Here is a 16,892-nt window from a genome sequence, read left to right as displayed (position 1 = left end):
CTACATCAAATTCACACCTATGTGCATATTAAACCTATATATATTAGTTAAGAATATCATTAAAAAGAATAGATTTCCAAGCGATAATATGATATATAGTATAGTGTTGATCATTAGAATAATATGTGGTGCAATGGCTATATCTTAAGTGCACCTATAAATAAACATCTAATTTTAAAAGAAATTATTCTTCAAAGTATCTAAATTATACTTATAAAAATTCAATCATGTCTTTTTTAAGGATGCATGTGTAGCCAGTTGCATGCACCTTTGCCTCTTTCTCCTGAGTTATGACACGACTTTTTATTTGTATGACATCAGGAAACAATTTGTCTACAAAAGGCCTGCATTATTTTGTTTAATTACTATATTTGAGACTAGAATAAAATACTTATAATCTTTCCCTAGGAATTTTTAATGTTATCCAAGCCACAACCGTACCGTCTTTTCTGTGTTTTGACCGAACAATTTCGAAGTAATTAAATCATTAAATTATTTATAGGAGTTAGGAACAAAGATTAAAGATTAAATTATTTGGACACTGCCTCATTTCATAATAAATGCATGCACAAGTAATTGCTGGGATTCTAGAGACGTGGCGAAAACCCAACCTAGTTCAGTTGGGAATTTAAAAAAATAGATTATGTTAATGAGTGTTTTTAGGGTATTAGTTAACAATTTATTTTAGAAAAGTTTTGACATTATTTTTATAAGAAATGAAAAAAAAAAACTATCAAAATAGTAATTATTTTTATTCTTTTTTTATACAAATTCTCTTTAAATGAATTATTAATCAATGATCTAAGGGCATTCGTTAATATTTCCTTTAAAAAATAAAACAAATATAGCCGTGAGGAATGGACCCAATACAATAATTATACGTGTCCATATTCTATTGGGTCTAATGTATAAAAGCACTAGATCTAAATTATTCCATTTTCTAATATGGTGGTTCACAACCATAACTTATTAGGACGAACAATTATTTACATGCCCACAAGAAGGGTTTCAAGAAGCTATCTTGGATCCTACTGCAAAGCATGGTGATCAATTGACTTTAAGATTAGACGGGTCTCATTCTCATTTGATTATAAATTTATAATCCTTTTTTTTTTTTTTTTTTGGTTAACAATTGTTTTAGTCATGTTAACGAACAAGTTAAAAAGTAATAAATGATTTATTATAAGCTGTGATGCACATTTTTTCTTTCAAATCAAAGCTATGGTTGTGTGTTCTTCTTTATGCGTGTACATAATTTGACTTATTTTGTCAGAGAAATGTACAAAAATATTATTTGATATATGGTATTAAATGCTCAAAATAAATAAGATGTATTTAATTATTACTTTATTAAATTATGTATTATCGTTGATACGGCTATATGGATTATAAAATTATGATACGCTTTGGCCAATGGCCAATCTGGACATTGGACTTTGCACTTAAGAGAGTTGTTGAATTTTGACCGATTTTTTTCTTTTGATATTGACCAAGAATTTAACCTTTAGCTAGACAAGTGTGAACATGTGAAGGTCTTAAAGTTATATTCACAATAATTTTTTTTCTGAATATTTTTCCTCTGAACAAATCGACAAGGAAGTAACAAAAATCCAAATTGGTGCTCTCATCTCATGTGACTGTAGGGAGTGTAGGACCGCCCATTTAAATCTTTAAATAGAAGCATTTTTCCCACTTTAACCACCTCAAGTTAAAAGAGAGATGCCCCGTTGGGTATTTTCACTATTATTATCAGCAAAAAGAGCTAATCTTTTTAGATTTTGCGACTTCTCTTTTCTATGACAAGGGATCTTTTAAAATTCACACTATTCGATGAACTGCAAGGAATGCATAAAATCAAACAAAGTTATGGATCAAAATCAATATATGGGTACCACGTCGGGGTGTCACATCTTAGAAAACCAAAGATAGAGAAAGCTCTAATATTTGAAGGGTAAATTGCTTAAAACCTATATATCCTTAAGCCTATCATGCGGCTTACTAAATATCTACGCAATAGCTTGCCAATGGTATAAATGGAATGGAATCAGAAAATAAATAAATAAAAGCTTATCATGGTAGCTCCAGAGTTAGACTTTTTAGGTTTAGAAATTTGAACACCAATGACAAGTTTGAACTTTGAAGGTTATTGTTTTCTTTCACCAAACAATTGCCTAAAATTTTTACCTAAAATTTTTAGACTTTTTTGTGTTTGTGTCGCTGTGTCCAAACGAAGAGACGCTACAAGTTTAGATAAGAGAGTTCGTACAAAAATCTTTTAACCCAGTGGCATTACATGGTTTATTTTGTAAAGAGAATTAGATTTAAAATCTTTCATCCCCACCTAGCATAATGGGTCTTTGGTCTTAAGAGAGTCAACCAGGATCGTTGGCATGCATATATATGTAAATAAATATATATGAATTGAGTAAAATAAAAAGAATCATATTAATAAGTGCCCTTAAAGTAATTGATAATAAACCATTTTAGAAAATTGTTATATCACTTTTATAAAAAATTGAAAAAATTATCAAAACGTTAACTGTTTTTTTTTTTCTTTATTCATAAAAATGTTTTTAAAATAGTTTACTAACAATTGCCCTTAAGAAATTCATTAAATTTTCCCAAACAAAAAAAATGAGTGACCAAATCTCATTAGTGAAAAGGATGAGCCAAGAAATGTCAAGAAGGAGAGCACAAAAAGGGAAAATTGCATGGGTATACTCAAGGTTCTGACTACTATTCTTTAAGGCTATAATGGGTTCGCCAGCATACAAAAGGTCTTGAGAGAGTTGTTTAGGGTCGTCACCACATGGATTTATTTCTGTGTGATGGTTGGGGGTGGTATGTGGTGAGAGATTGGTGGTTGGATCGCTGATGGCCAGAGAATTAACATTATGTGAAAGAGAGAGATTCAAATAATAAAAATTAATTCCATAGCATTTGTTAATGAACAATACCTCAATAGAGGTATTAAAATACTATTCATTTGTTATTTGTGAATGGTAAAGTGTCGAAGCAAATGACAGATCTTTTATTATTCAGCAAAAAAAAAAAAAATGACAGATCTTTTATTGGTGTTTAGTTTTTTTTTAATTAAAAATTTTAATTTAACTTGCACAGATTTAGAAAAACAAAAGAAAAAAAAAATAAAATAAAATTAGAGTGCTTGATGCGGGTCCCCTACAAAGTTACAATTAAAACATAGAAAGCATGCCACAACTAAAATGCGATAGTTGTACGGATTACCAAGGAGAGATGGGCTTTTTCATTAGAATCAAGACAGGCTAATCTTATTTCGATTATGGGCCCGTCAGTCGTCAGTCACATCACAAACTGCACGCGGTACGTGTGATGGAATGGATGGGTGGAGTCCCCATTATGAATGCAACTGGGAATCTAAGACAAAGCTAATGCACTCGTCGCAGCTACCCCACCTTTTATGATTTAGCTCAAAGTTTATATTAAGAACGGTTAAAAAGTTTAGGAATTTTAAAATTTTTAGCTCTAAAACTTCAGAATTTATATTTTATTTTTTAAAGTTTCTATCATGTTTTATGTAAAATTTTCACATGTGTTTAATTTTTCTAATAAAATGATGTTGCGTTATTTTTGGACATGACATAATGAGAATAATATAATATCATTTTATTAGACAAATTAAATAAACTGAGTAAGTTTGTATGACAAATTAAATTAACAAAGTATAATTTCAAAATAGTAAAATTTAATTTCTGAAATTTTAAGGCGTAAAAAATAAAAACTCTTAAAATTTAGAGGTATAGTTTACACTTTACCCATATGATTTATGAGATACATACATACATCTAAATTTTCTAGTTTTCAGTTGTGTGATTGTATTGTGTGGCTTTTATTCGAACATATGGGATCTCTTTTTTATTTCAAACGCACTCCATTGTTCCCTATTTTTAACATCAAATTTGTCAATTTTCTTCTTTCTCTCCGTCTTTCATGTACTAAAACTGAACAATCTCTTTTTGCGATCAGATTAGAAATACACCAAATATCACACTTAAGTTTATACCAAATTGATGCATAAAGTTGTAATTAATGTATAATAAATATTTTTATTTTTAGCACTCGTGATAGATCTATATAAAAATGACTTTAGTTTCATTATAAAAATAACAACTCAATAATGTGTGCACCCTAAAAAAAACCTTAATAAAGTGTAAAATTAAAAAGAATAGTTCTGGTGTCATAACTTGTGTCACAACTCGTCCATGTGACGAGTTGTAATTGGTGAAAAAAATATCACTACATAAACCTACCATCACCTTTATACAAACTACAACTCAATAACGTGGCGATACCAGACTCATTCAATTAAGAATGTCTTTGCTGTGAAGTATTATCCCCGATTGATAATAGTGCTTAAACGTGGATAAGACGTAACACAGTCGTTTTTATTTTGGGAGCTAGACTCGTTTTTAAGCTTTTGACTGGACCCTATTGGAGGAAAAAACAACGCTGGAGAAGAGATGGGCCACAGTCCCTTTCTTAAGACCTACTATTCATGAACTTTCACGTAAAACGTAGCTGCAACAGTGCCACTTGCCCCATATTTTTAACGGCTTCGTACAATTATTGTTATTTCTTTTTACCCCCTGTTGGCTACACATTTGAAAGAATTAAGGTCAATATATGCAAACTGCCCAAAATTTTTAATTTTCTATTATTTGTTTCACATTTTAAAGTTTCGCCAAATCTTTAATGATTTCAAGCTCCTTATAAATAAAACGTATTTCACCTCACCACAAGAATAGCATTAATATATAGTATCATACTCATGATTTCAATTGCGATTAATCCATGGAATTCCTAATATTCTTGTCACAAAGAAGTAACTTTATGGACTGCATATTAGAATTGGGACAAGGGAGTTAAGCATCATTTACTGTCTACTTGCATTGTCATATTCTTCATTCGTTTGTCCTATATTCCCATGTGGGACTAAAATCATAGCACGTTTTCTCTGTGGCTAACATTTCGTGAGTGTGCAGCCAATTCTTTGTAAACATTTTCGTTAGACGAGAAAAGATCTCAAGAGAGAGGAAAATCGAGTGGAAGAAGAAGAATGGAAAATAGTTGAGATGACAACTCGAATTAAGGTCATAAATTTTACTTATATGGACATTATTTATCATGACTGATAAGTGTAGCATCAGCATCTTCAAAGGAATCTATATTTTAACATTGTTTACAATAAAAGAAATTTATTGATGTATTGACTAGGTCACTAGATGATAAAAAACAATTATTATGATATGGACTCTATATGTTAAAATATTATTGTATTTATTAAAAGAATATAAATTATATGATCTAAGGGGTGCAAAGAGGACTTATATAAGTAACACCTTAATAGGTTTCTACAAAGTAAGGTCATGTTTAGTAACAGTTTTTGTTTTCTAATTTCAAAAACTTGCTTTTGGGAATATAAAGAAAAAACAATTTTCTTGTATTTTTGAAATCAAAAACATGTTTGGTTAGTTGAAATTAAAAATATATATGTGGGGGGAAAAGCCCAAAGCTACTTAATGGGCCCGGAACCCCCTGTTAGGGGCCATGGTGTCTCCGAGGATTAATAGGTGGTTGGGGCGGCCCATCTAAAGCAGAAAGCCCAGAAGCAGAAGGGGAGTGTCGTCCGAAGAGGTCACCATTTGTTCGAGGATGTCTTTCTCCTCGGCTATGATGAGCCTAGATCAAACGAACGTGTGGAGGGTCCGACTAATCTTCCCAACGATCCCAACGGTGATGATAGGTCCTGAGTGGATCCGGAAATGATCAGAACTAAAAATTATCTGAAGGAAAAGCTAGTACCACTGCATTTAATGCGCTGCAACAGCTTTTCTGACCGCATTTATGTGGAGAAGACCCCTGAATAGTGCAACCTCAGCTACCGCCACTCACAAAGAGCTAAAGTAGACCTACGACATGACATGCACTCGAGTGGATGCGTGGATGAAGAACAAGTGGACAATGGAGATGATAGGAAGGGATGCTATATAAAGAAGAAGAGTCCCTGATAATAAGGGATCGGAAAAAAGAGAGAGAAAAGCTTTACTATAGCTCTGGACGTTGTAATCGCTATTCATTCAATAAAACACCTCTTCGGACATTCATTCATGGAGTTATCTGAGTTTTAGCTCATGCTATCATTATTGCATGTGACCTAGCCAACTATTCTGTGCTTCATAACCAGCCTAGCTCTTTCGCCCACTCTCTACAAATTCATTGTTCTGAGTTCGTTGGGCCTCCAACCCATATCCTTTGGGCTTGGGTGACAAAAACTGACCCTACAATATATATATATATATTTTGAAAAAAAAAATAGAAAATACTAATATATGTTGTTATTAGAATTTGAACTCTAATGCTAATTTATTAAATGAGACGGATTTATTAAATTAAATTCGTATTTTCATTAACTTTTGAAAATTAGAAACTGAAAACAGTCTTTTGAGTGTTTTCAGTTTCCTTCATAAATTGAGTTTTGAGAACATTATTTGTTTTTTGTTCATTTTCGGTTGCCAAATAAGTTTTTTAGTCTAAAAAATAGATTATTATTTTTTAAAACAGAAAATAAGGGAAAAAAAGCAATTACCAAACATACCCTAAGCTTCTTATGTATGCACATATTCTTAGTGATAATGAGATGAGAGAAGCTCAAAGTTGTAGCTGATCTTATTACCTTATAACCCTCCTTTAACAAACCAATCTAGGTTTTTTGAATGATTATATCACAGGGTATTGTTGAGCAGATTTAATCAAGCAAGTAAAGCATGTTTTCCGTGAAGTTAAATGTGTTGAGATGCTTGCTAAGTGAGGAACCTATCATGGAAGTCCTTATTTTACACCCCCCCCCCTCCTCTCCTCATAGAGAGAGAGAACCTATAGCTTCAATTAAGGATGATGATGAGGTGGTATCAATTCAAAATTAAAATTATGGGTGCTTTATTGCCGTCTTGTCCCTCTTCGGGGAGGCGAAACCTGCATGGGACGGAAGTAGTGCAGGTTAAAGGCAGGGCAAGTTAAAAATATTTTCGCTGCTCTGGCACTGATGAGAGAGATTTCTTCTAATTTAGTCATGTAAGCTTCAACTTTATTTTGTTTAGTCCTCAGATTAGGCTTCGACAAAATTGTATTGTTAGTTATCCCAAAATGACGTAGATTTTATTTTGATAGTTTTTTTTTTAATTAAAAAATATTTTATCTAAAAAAATAAATTTATTGAAAATAAATTTATTCAAATTACAAAAAAAAAATAAAAAAAAATCTGGAAAATCTCACCAGGGACAGAGAAAACTCACGCGGGACAAAATGCATCAATTGGGACGTACGAGACATTTCCCTAGCTTCAGTCTTTAATTTTTCATTTACCACCACAGGGGTTCCAAGCCTACATGTTAGGGTTCTTTACTTGTGATGACAAATCATAAAACGGGTACAAAGTCCCTGTATTCGATTCATGCATTACTTACTAAATTTAGCATGTGCATGTTACAAATGAAATGCAGAAAACATGAATTTGAATACTCACATTCACACAAGCTATATATATATATATATTCTCATTATCACTTACATAGCTGTACAGTGAATTAGGCTAGCTAGCTTTGCCTTACAATACAGATAGGGCTAGCTGCCTTCCATAATTGTAATTCACTAGTGCACTTCCTTATTTCCTTCTTTGTTGGTTGACCCGTGTATTAAGGCTTTACAAACCGGTAAATTACTTCACCACATGCCCAACACAATTCCTTTCCTGCTAATTGTTTGACCTGTATATTATTCCTAACCCCCAGTAATCATGAGACTTCGATTACCACCTCCTGGTATATATATGTTCAAATCACATGATTAATGAAAGAGATTAATGGCTTGTTTGGAAGTTTAGAGAGGGAGGAGAGTTGAGGGGAGTAGTGGGGAGGAGAGTAGAGGAAAATGATTCCCCTCCACCTTGTTTGGATGTTTTTAAAATTAGTAAAGCGGAAGAGAATAATTAGCCATTCCCCTTGTGTAATTTTGTTAATATAATAAGGGTAAATTAGGTAATTTAATTAGTCAATAGTTTATGTACTCTACTCTCCCTCCAAATCTCTCCAATTTGGGAGAATTAAAAATGGGAGGCTAGAGGGAGTTGAAACCCCTCCAAACCCCTCCCCCTCCTTCTTTAAAAAACTTCCAAACAAGGTAATTAGATTACTCTCCCTCCCTCTACTCTACTCCCCCTCCTTTTTTAAACATCCAAACAGGCCATAAATTCTATAAGGACGTGGTGTAAAACCTATGTTTTACCACTCCAATCCCAACATGACACATCATCTTATGACATATTTAAGAATAAACACAATCACACTCAATCAATTCTAATACTCATATATAAATCCAACCAAATTGGGAATCTATTGAGATGTTATTAGGTGTGGTAGGATGTACTGAATTTTAATAAATTTTAAATAAAATGCTAATGTGGCAATCATTTATTGGATGGTGTAAAACATAGGTTTTACACTCCATCCTTATAGAATTTAATCTCTTAATGAAAAATATACCAAAAGCTTCACAATTCTTCACACATGGGTAATGATTATCACTGGGGCGGAGCTACATGTTATGGTGGGGGGCCAAAATTTTTGAAATTTTTTTTTTTTTTTTACTATAAAGAAATATTTAATATTTTAATAATTAGCCCTCAAAAATAGGACTTGGCCCCCCCAACTATTTGAGTTGGTCCAATAATGTTCTTAAAAAAATTGTCCAATTTGTCTAGTAGTCATAGAGAATGTATTGTTTCTCAAATTCATTTTTTATGGTAAAATGTGTTCTCATATTTTTTAAAGTTTTGGATCATTTATGTTTGTGAACACTTCATTAATTCAATTGAAATTTTTTTACTCACAACGGTAGAAAATTTGGTAACTTATATTGAAAAAGAAAATTGTAAAGATTTCACTATGGAAGATAGTGAAAGATTAATTTAATTCTATGAAGCATTTAATTTTAAGGATTCATTATGAAAGATATTAATTTTTTGTGTATGTGTATAGATACATGTGTTTGTGTATGTGTATAAAAGTTTGTATAGGCTAATAAATTAGCAACACAAATCGGCCCCCCCAAACAAAAATTTCTGGCTCCACCCTTGATTATCAGGTGAAAATCTTCCAAGAATAAAAAAAAAAAAAAAAAAATGGGGAGAAGAAGAAGAATGTGCAGGATAAACAGGTTGCCACTATTGTCTTTACGAACATTGCAGACTGTGTGACTTGGGCCGAGGCAATAGGCAGTGTACTGGGCTTAAACGACCTACATGTGGAATGGGCTGGGACCAAATTAACTCCGGCTGGGTCTAGCCTTCCTGAGGTGTTAATATTGATCATATGAACCGAAGGGAAAAAAAGGGGGTACTTTACCTTTTTAAATAAAATAATTTTGCCATTAAAAAAAGTTTTTAATATTGATCAAATGAACCTAATGGAATTTTGTGTGTGTGTGTGTAGTAAACCAACAATGATATGAATTAACTACTAATAAGTCTATTACAAAAATACTTGGCCTTATCAAAACTTAAAAGTGAGCAAGTCCTCCACCGCTAGTGGTGGGTTAACAAAATTAACATAGTCATAAGATAGGGTGGTTTCAAACTTAGCCAATGCATCAGCACATTGATTTGCCTCCTTGAAAATGTGTTGGATAGTTGATCTATGGAATTTCTTCAATAGGGTCCTGCAATCATCAAGTAGAGGCTCCAACATAAAATTATTTATCGAATAATTAGTAAGGAGTAAAACAATAAGCTCGGTATCAAGCTCTACACATATGGAGGAAATCCTAAGTTGAGAAGCTAGTGTGAGACCATCCTTTAGAGCCCAAAACTTAGCCATGACTCCAGAAGTTATGCCCGACGATCTAGCAAATCCCATTATCTTAAAAACTTAAGGACACGTTTGGTAGACTGCAATAGACAATGTAATGTAATAGATATTCCTATGGCATAACTATTCGGTTGTTTGGTTATATTTTTATTACAATGAATAGTTGTCCCTTATGAATAGCTATTCTTCCAAATGAGGAATAACTATTCCTTATCAAAAGTATTGAATATCTATTTCTTCATCTTATGTAATAACTTTTTAAAAAAATTTCCTAATAAGTCATTAGTTGCCACATCTTCAAAAGGAAAGAAAATAAATTTTCCTTCTTGTTAATTATTAGTTCTGTTTTGAACACTCTTAAAATAAGTGTATTTTAGGAAATTTGACTTAAAAATGATTTAATTACTTATTCTTTTTATATTCTACTAAATTGTGGATGCATATTCAGAATTCTATTCCTGAATAGTAATACTTATTACATACCAACTTAATGTATTCCTTGTAATATTTATTCCTATTCTCATGTAATAATCATTGCAATGTACCAAACGTGCCCTAAGATTATATCCGTTAACTTTTTAAAGTGTACTACTATGGTTGAATAGAGGACCAACATAAATAAGAAATGGAGGAAGTAAACCAACAATTGCAGTTGTCAGTTTCTTCGATTAACTCAAAGAGAGAGAGAGAGAGAGAGAGAGAGAGAGAGGATCAAGGTAAGGAAAAAGATTACTCCCAAGTGATATCAAGCATCATTCACTTTCCAAATAGAAAACAGAAACTAATTTGGTGTCAAAACCTTTTGTTTATTTTCCCCCTCGGTAAGTAACAGCAGAACATATTATAGTGTGGTGAATAGAGGACCAACATAAATAAGAAATGAGGAGGAAGAAAGCCAACAATTGCATTTGTCAGTTTCTTCGATTAACTCAAAATGAGAGAGAGAGGATCAAGGTAAGGAAAAAGATTACTCCCAAGTGATATCAAGCATCATTCACTTTCCAAATAGAAAACAGAAACTAATTTGGTGTCAAAACCTTTTGTTTATTTTACCCCTCGGTAAGTAACAGCAGAACACATTATAGTGTGGTGAAATTGTTTAGTATAATTGTGAGTGCACTTCTTTCAATGAGATACAATGCTAATCTATTTTCTCTTGCATTATAGAACGCACTATTGGATCACTTTGATGTCAATCGTATGCTTGCACTGCGCACTGAACTGAATGCATGTCAGTTACTTTCTCTTGCTTATGCAGCATTTACAGGATGTGGCTTCTGATAGATGCACAATTAGATATTCAAAATTAGTTGTCATGATTTGATATAATTTTAGTTGCAATATAAATTTACATTGCATACACACAAAAAGTGGCAAATGTTGTACACATTTACAAAAAGTGTACAATATTTACCACTTTTTGCGTCTATCCCCCCCCCCCCCCAAACAAAAATTTCTGGCTCCGCCCTTGATTATCAGGTGAAAATCTTCCAAGAATTAAAAAAAAAAAAAAATGGGGAGAAGAAGAAGAATGTGCAGGATAAACAGGTTGCCACTATTGTCTTTACGAACATTGCAGACTGTGTGACTTGGGCCGAGGCAATAGGCAGTGTACTGGGCTTAAACGACCTACATGTGGAATGGGCTGGGACCAAATTAACTCCGGCTGGGTCTAGCCTTCCTGAGGTGTTAATATTGATCATACGAACCGAAGGGAAAAAAAGGGGGTACTTTACCTTTTTAAATAAAATAATTTTGCCATTAAAAAAAGTTTTTAATATTGATCAAATGAACCTAATGGAATTTTGTGTGTGTGTGTAGTAAACCAACAATGATATGAATTAACTACTAATAAGTCTATTACAAAAATACTTGGCCTTATCAAAACTTAAAAGCGAGCAAGTCCTCCACCGCTAGTGGTGGGTTAACAAAATTAACATAGTCATAAGATAGGGTGGTTCCAAACTTAGCCAATGCATCAGCACATTGATTTGCCTTCTTGAAAATGTGTTGGATAGTTGATCTATGGAATTTCTTCAATAGAGTCCTGCAATCATCAAGTAGAGGCTCCAACATAAAATTATTTATCGAATAATTAGTAAGGAGTAAAACAATAAGCTCGGTATCAAGCTCTACACATATGGAGGAAATCCTAAGTTGAGAAGCTAGTGTGAGACCATCCTTTAGAGCCCAAAACTTAGCCATGACTCCAGAAGTTATGCCCGACGATCTAGCAAATCCCATTATCTTAAAAACTTAAGGACACGTTTGGTAGACTGCAATAGATATTGTAATGTAATAGATATTCTTATGGCATAACTATTCGGTTGTTTGGTTATATTTTTATTACAATGAATAGTTGTCCCTTATGAATAGCTATTCTTCAAAATGAGGAATAACTATTCCTTATCAAAAGTATTGAATATCTATTTCTTCATCTTATGTAATAACTTTTTAAAAAAATTTCCTAAAAAGTCATTAGTTGCCACATCTTCAAAAGGAAAGAAAATAAATTTTCCTTCTTGTTAATTATTAGCTCTATTTTGAACACTCTTAAAATAAGTGTATTTTAGGAAATTTGACTTAAAAATGATTTAATTACTTATTCTTTTTATATTCTACTAAATTGTGGATGCATATTCAGAATTCTATTCCTGAATAGTAATACTTATTACACACCAACTTAATGTATTCCTTGTAATATTTATTCCTATTCTCATGTAATAATCATTGCAATGTACCAAACGTGCCCTAAGATTATATCCGTTAACTTTTTAAAGTGTACTACTATGGTTGAATAGAGGACCAACATAAATAAGAAATGGAGGAAGTAAACCAACAATTGCACTTGTCAGTTTCTTCGATTAACTCAAAGAGAGAGAGAGAGAGAGAGAGAGAGAGAGAGGATCAAGGTAAGGAAAAAGATTACTCCCAAGTGATATCAAGCATCATTCACTTTCCAAATAGAAAACAGAAACTAATTTGGTGTCAAAACCTTTTGCTTATTTTCCCCCTCGGTAAGTAACAGCAGAACATATTATAGTGTGGTGAATAGAGGACCAACATAAATAAGAAATGAGGAGGAAGAAAGCCAACAATTGCATTTGTCAGTTTCTTCGATTAACTCAAAATGAGAGAGGATCAAGGTAAGGAAAAAGATTACTCCCAAGTGAAATCAAGCATCATTCACTTTCAAAATAGAAAACAGAAACTAATTTGGTGTCAAAACCTTTTGTTTATTTTACCCCTCGGTAAGTAACAGCAGAACACATTATAGTGTGGTGAAATTGTTTAGTATAATTGTGAGTGCACTTCTTTCAATGAGATACAATGCTAATCTATTTTCTCTTGCATTATAGAACGCACTATTGGATCACTTTGATGTCAATCGTATGCTTGCACTGCGCACTGAACTGAATGCATGTCAGTTACTTTCTCTTGCTTATGCAGCATTTACAGGATGTGGCTTCTGATAGATGCACAATTAGATATTCAAAATTAGTTGTCATGATTTGATATAATTTTAGTTGCAATATAAATTTACATTGCATACACACAAAAAGTGGCAAATGTTGTACACATTTACAAAAAGTGTACAATATTTACCACTTTTTGCGTCTACCATACGATAAAAAGGAATAATTTCCCATAATTTTTTGCTAGATGGTTTTTACGCGGGGCTCAGAATCAACTCCAAACCGAGCTCAATGAACCGGAACAAGAACAACACCTCCCCCAACCCCCCAATCTCTAAATAGAACAATACCAATTGGTAAAGGTTTATGATGCCCTCCATCTATATATATTGGATCATCAGTGTAATAATGTAGTAGAATTGTAGAAGGATTAAGCCCAAATACTGCAAACAGAGACTGGCTAAGTTAACTATCTTATTTGTTTCAGCTTGGAATCTTACATCAATCGAGAAGGTATCTCATCATGCAGATATGGCTATCCTCCCTTTCACAGAACATAGGTTCCAGACTGCCATAGTTACAGGACTCACACTATGAAATGGAGGATGCATATATCTGTTGCTATTGCTATTGTTAAAGCTCTAGAGTCCTCATTCATGCTTTGGCCGAAGATTGACCAAGTACTAACAATCAATTTGTTAAATTACAGAACTACATGTTCACCCAAATTTTACCACTCGTAGCCATGTTATCAGAGATAGAGGTACCAATATGTGAATCCATTAGGCATTCCACAATCCACATGGCACCAACCCTTCTAGCACGTATTTGGTAAAAGCAAGACATAGTTTCTAACAACACGGTTAAAACTTGAAACCAAACAACAATACTACTAAGTACTAACTACCAACCTTACCTGTGTTATTAGCAAGCAAAATTTCGAGTATGAATTGTATAAACATGTGATTCATGCAAAATGTACAACCATATAAACAACAAAAACTAAACCTTTTTTTGGTTTTTTCATAAACAAGCAAGAGTAAAAGAAACTGATCAGATGGTACAACAATACAAGAAACTAAGGCAGTACAATAAGACAGGAACATTACACAGAATCAACAACCCCTTTGGCTTCCATAAGCCTCCACATATACCAAGACCCAACAGACCTATAAGGCTTCCACTTCTCACAAATCTCCTCCATCTGCAAAGGCAATGGCAACTCTTTGAGCCCATACAAACGCTGCACGCCTTTCCTCACTCCAAGATCTCCAACCGGTAAAACATCCGGTTTATGCAACGAGAATATCATAAACATGTGCACCGACCAAACCCCAATTCCCTTCACCAACGTTAGCTTTGTAACCAGCGACTCATCGTCCATTTCGAGAATCGAAGAGTCCGACAAAACCCCATCTTTGTACTTGTTCGCTAAGTCATGAAGGTAAGTCGCTTTCCGACCGGAGATTCCGATCTTTCGGAGCTCGGCGGCGTCGAGTGCCAGCACATTGTCGGGGACAACCTCGGACTCGCTGCCACAGAGAGAGACGAAGCGTTTGTAGATTGCTTTAGCAGCATTGGGAGCGAGTTGCTGGTAGAGAATGCTTTTGGTGAGGGATAAGAATGGTGGTGAGGGGTCAGATTCGAAAGAAGGACGACGATACGAATCGATTAGGGAGGTGAGGAGTGGATCGGAGCTGCGCAAATGGTTAAGGGCAAGATCAATTTCGCCATCGAGTGTTAATGGGTTTACAGATATTATGGGCAAAAGGGTATTAGGGGTCTCAGATGGGGTTGGGTCGCTGGGTTTGGCAATGGAAGAGTCTTCTCCAGCGACTCATCGTCCATTTCGAGAATCGAAGAGTCCGACAAAACCCCATCTTTGTACTTGTTCGCTAAGTCATGAAGGTAAGTCGCTTTCCGACCGGAGATTCCGATCTTTCGGAGCTCGGCGGCGTCGAGTGCCAGCACATTGTCGGGGACAACCTCGGACTCGCTGCCACAGAGAGAGACGAAGCGTTTGTAGATTGCTTTAGCAGCATTGGGAGCGAGTTGCTGGTAGAGAATGCTTTTGGTGAGGGATAAGAATGGTGGTGAGGGGTCAGATTCGAAAGAAGGACGACGATACGAATCGATTAGGGACGTGAGGAGTGGATCGGAGCTGCGCAAATGGTTAAGGGCAAGATCAATTTCGCCATCGAGTGTTAATGGGTTTACAGATATTATGGGCAAAAGGGTATTAGGGGTCTCAGATGGGGTTGGGTCGCTGGGTTTGGCAATGGAAGAGTCTTCTGAATTAGGGACCTGTGGTTGTGGCTCTGGCTCTGGCTCTGGCTGTTGAGACTCCTTGTTTTTGGAGGATAGTTTTCTGATTTTTTGGGGTGGAAGGGGGATTTCGGTGGAGGAAGATGGGTTTTCAGGCGGAGAAGTGGGTTCTTCAGGAGGAAGCTTTGGGTTTGACTGAGAATGGATTGCACTTCGCTTACCCATTATTGTGAGTTGTGACAATGGGAGAGACAGAGAATGGTTATTAGGGTATTTATTAGACCAAGGAAGCAAGGGTGATTTGAAAATGAGAAGAGAGGAAGACCAATGGATGGATTGGCGTGCAAGTCTCAAACTCATGTTACAGATTAAGTAATGGGGGGGACGAAGACCAAGGCTTAAGTGGGCTATTTTTTTTTTTTTTTAATACATAAAGTAAGGCTTAAGTGGGCTAATACATTCTTAGAGCTTCTAAGAACATGATTAGCTTGCTCGGCACGCACAGGGTATAGATAATTAAACTAATACACCTAGATAAAATAGCAATAAGACTAGCGGCATATCATTAAATAGTTATTAAAATGATCTATTATATAATTATTAAAATGGTCTATTATGAATCTATGATTAGTACATAATAAATAATGTCAATGATAAACTTAAATGTAAGTGAAATTACTCTAATTATAACATATTATATCAAAGATATGAAAAATATAGTGTCATAATAATGAGCCCAAAAGTCCAAACATCCTTGTTTGAAGAAAACTTAAGTTGGCCGAAGATATCATTTTCTATTGTGAAGTGAATAACAGAATAAGGGTACAAGTGCGAGACTCCATGCATGGAAATACATGGTTTCTAAAATTGAAGAGCATGATATTCGCTCCACCAACTAACAATCTCTTATTGTGGGCATAGATGCCAAGATTTTTGCCTTCCTTCAATGCCACTACACCCATCATACCACTACTATGGACAATGGACTAAATCAAATGTTGTTAGACACCTCTCTTATATAGACAGGGAACCAAAACCGCTCTAAGATAGGATAGTAAAACCCTAAATATTTTACGCTTTTTGGTTATTGGGTTTAAGGGTACAAGTGCAAAACCCATATATGGAAAGACATGGCTTCTAAAATTGAAGTGCATGACATTCGCTCCACCAAACAATAATCTCTTAATATGGGCACAGATCCTGAGATTTTGGCCTTTCTTCAATATCATTGCACTCATCATGTCACTACCATGGAAAGTGAAGTAAATGAAGGGGATAATGATTAAAAACACGAGCCATAGCCACTTTAAGG

The 16,892-nt window shown here is 34.3% G+C and overlaps 1 protein-coding gene across 1 annotated transcript; it reads right to left on the bottom strand.

Moving 5' to 3' along the window:
- Positions 1-14,304: 14,304 nt before the first annotated feature.
- Positions 14,305-15,805, bottom strand: LOC111999848 (uncharacterized). The gene is made up of 2 exons (XM_065766547.1): positions 15,241-15,805; positions 14,305-15,139 (listed from the first exon to the last, which is right to left on the bottom strand). Exons 1-2 carry the CDS (start codon positions 15,803-15,805, stop codon positions 14,421-14,423), a joined length of 1,284 nt encoding a protein of 427 aa, XP_065622619.1. The 3' UTR covers positions 14,305-14,420.
- Between the last annotated feature and the right edge of the window lie 1,087 nt (positions 15,806-16,892).

The sequence above is a fragment of the Quercus suber genome, unplaced genomic scaffold (assembly GCF_002906115.3).
Source record: "Quercus suber isolate HL8 unplaced genomic scaffold, Cork oak 2.0 scaffold_716, whole genome shotgun sequence".
NCBI lineage: Eukaryota > Viridiplantae > Streptophyta > Magnoliopsida > Fagales > Fagaceae > Quercus > Quercus suber.
This window is presented reverse-complemented; position numbering and strand designations above follow the sequence as displayed.

Excerpts from the sequence above, each read along its gene's own strand:
- LOC111999848 (XM_065766547.1), bottom strand. The coding sequence starts at position 15,805 with ATGGGTAAGCGAAGTGCAATCCATTCTCAGTCAAACCCAAAGCTTCCT. Across the intron at positions 15,140-15,240 it reads CCGAAAGATCGGAATCTCCG|ACTCTTCCATTGCCAAACCC; the intron begins GTCGGAAAGCGA and ends TCGCTGGAGAAG.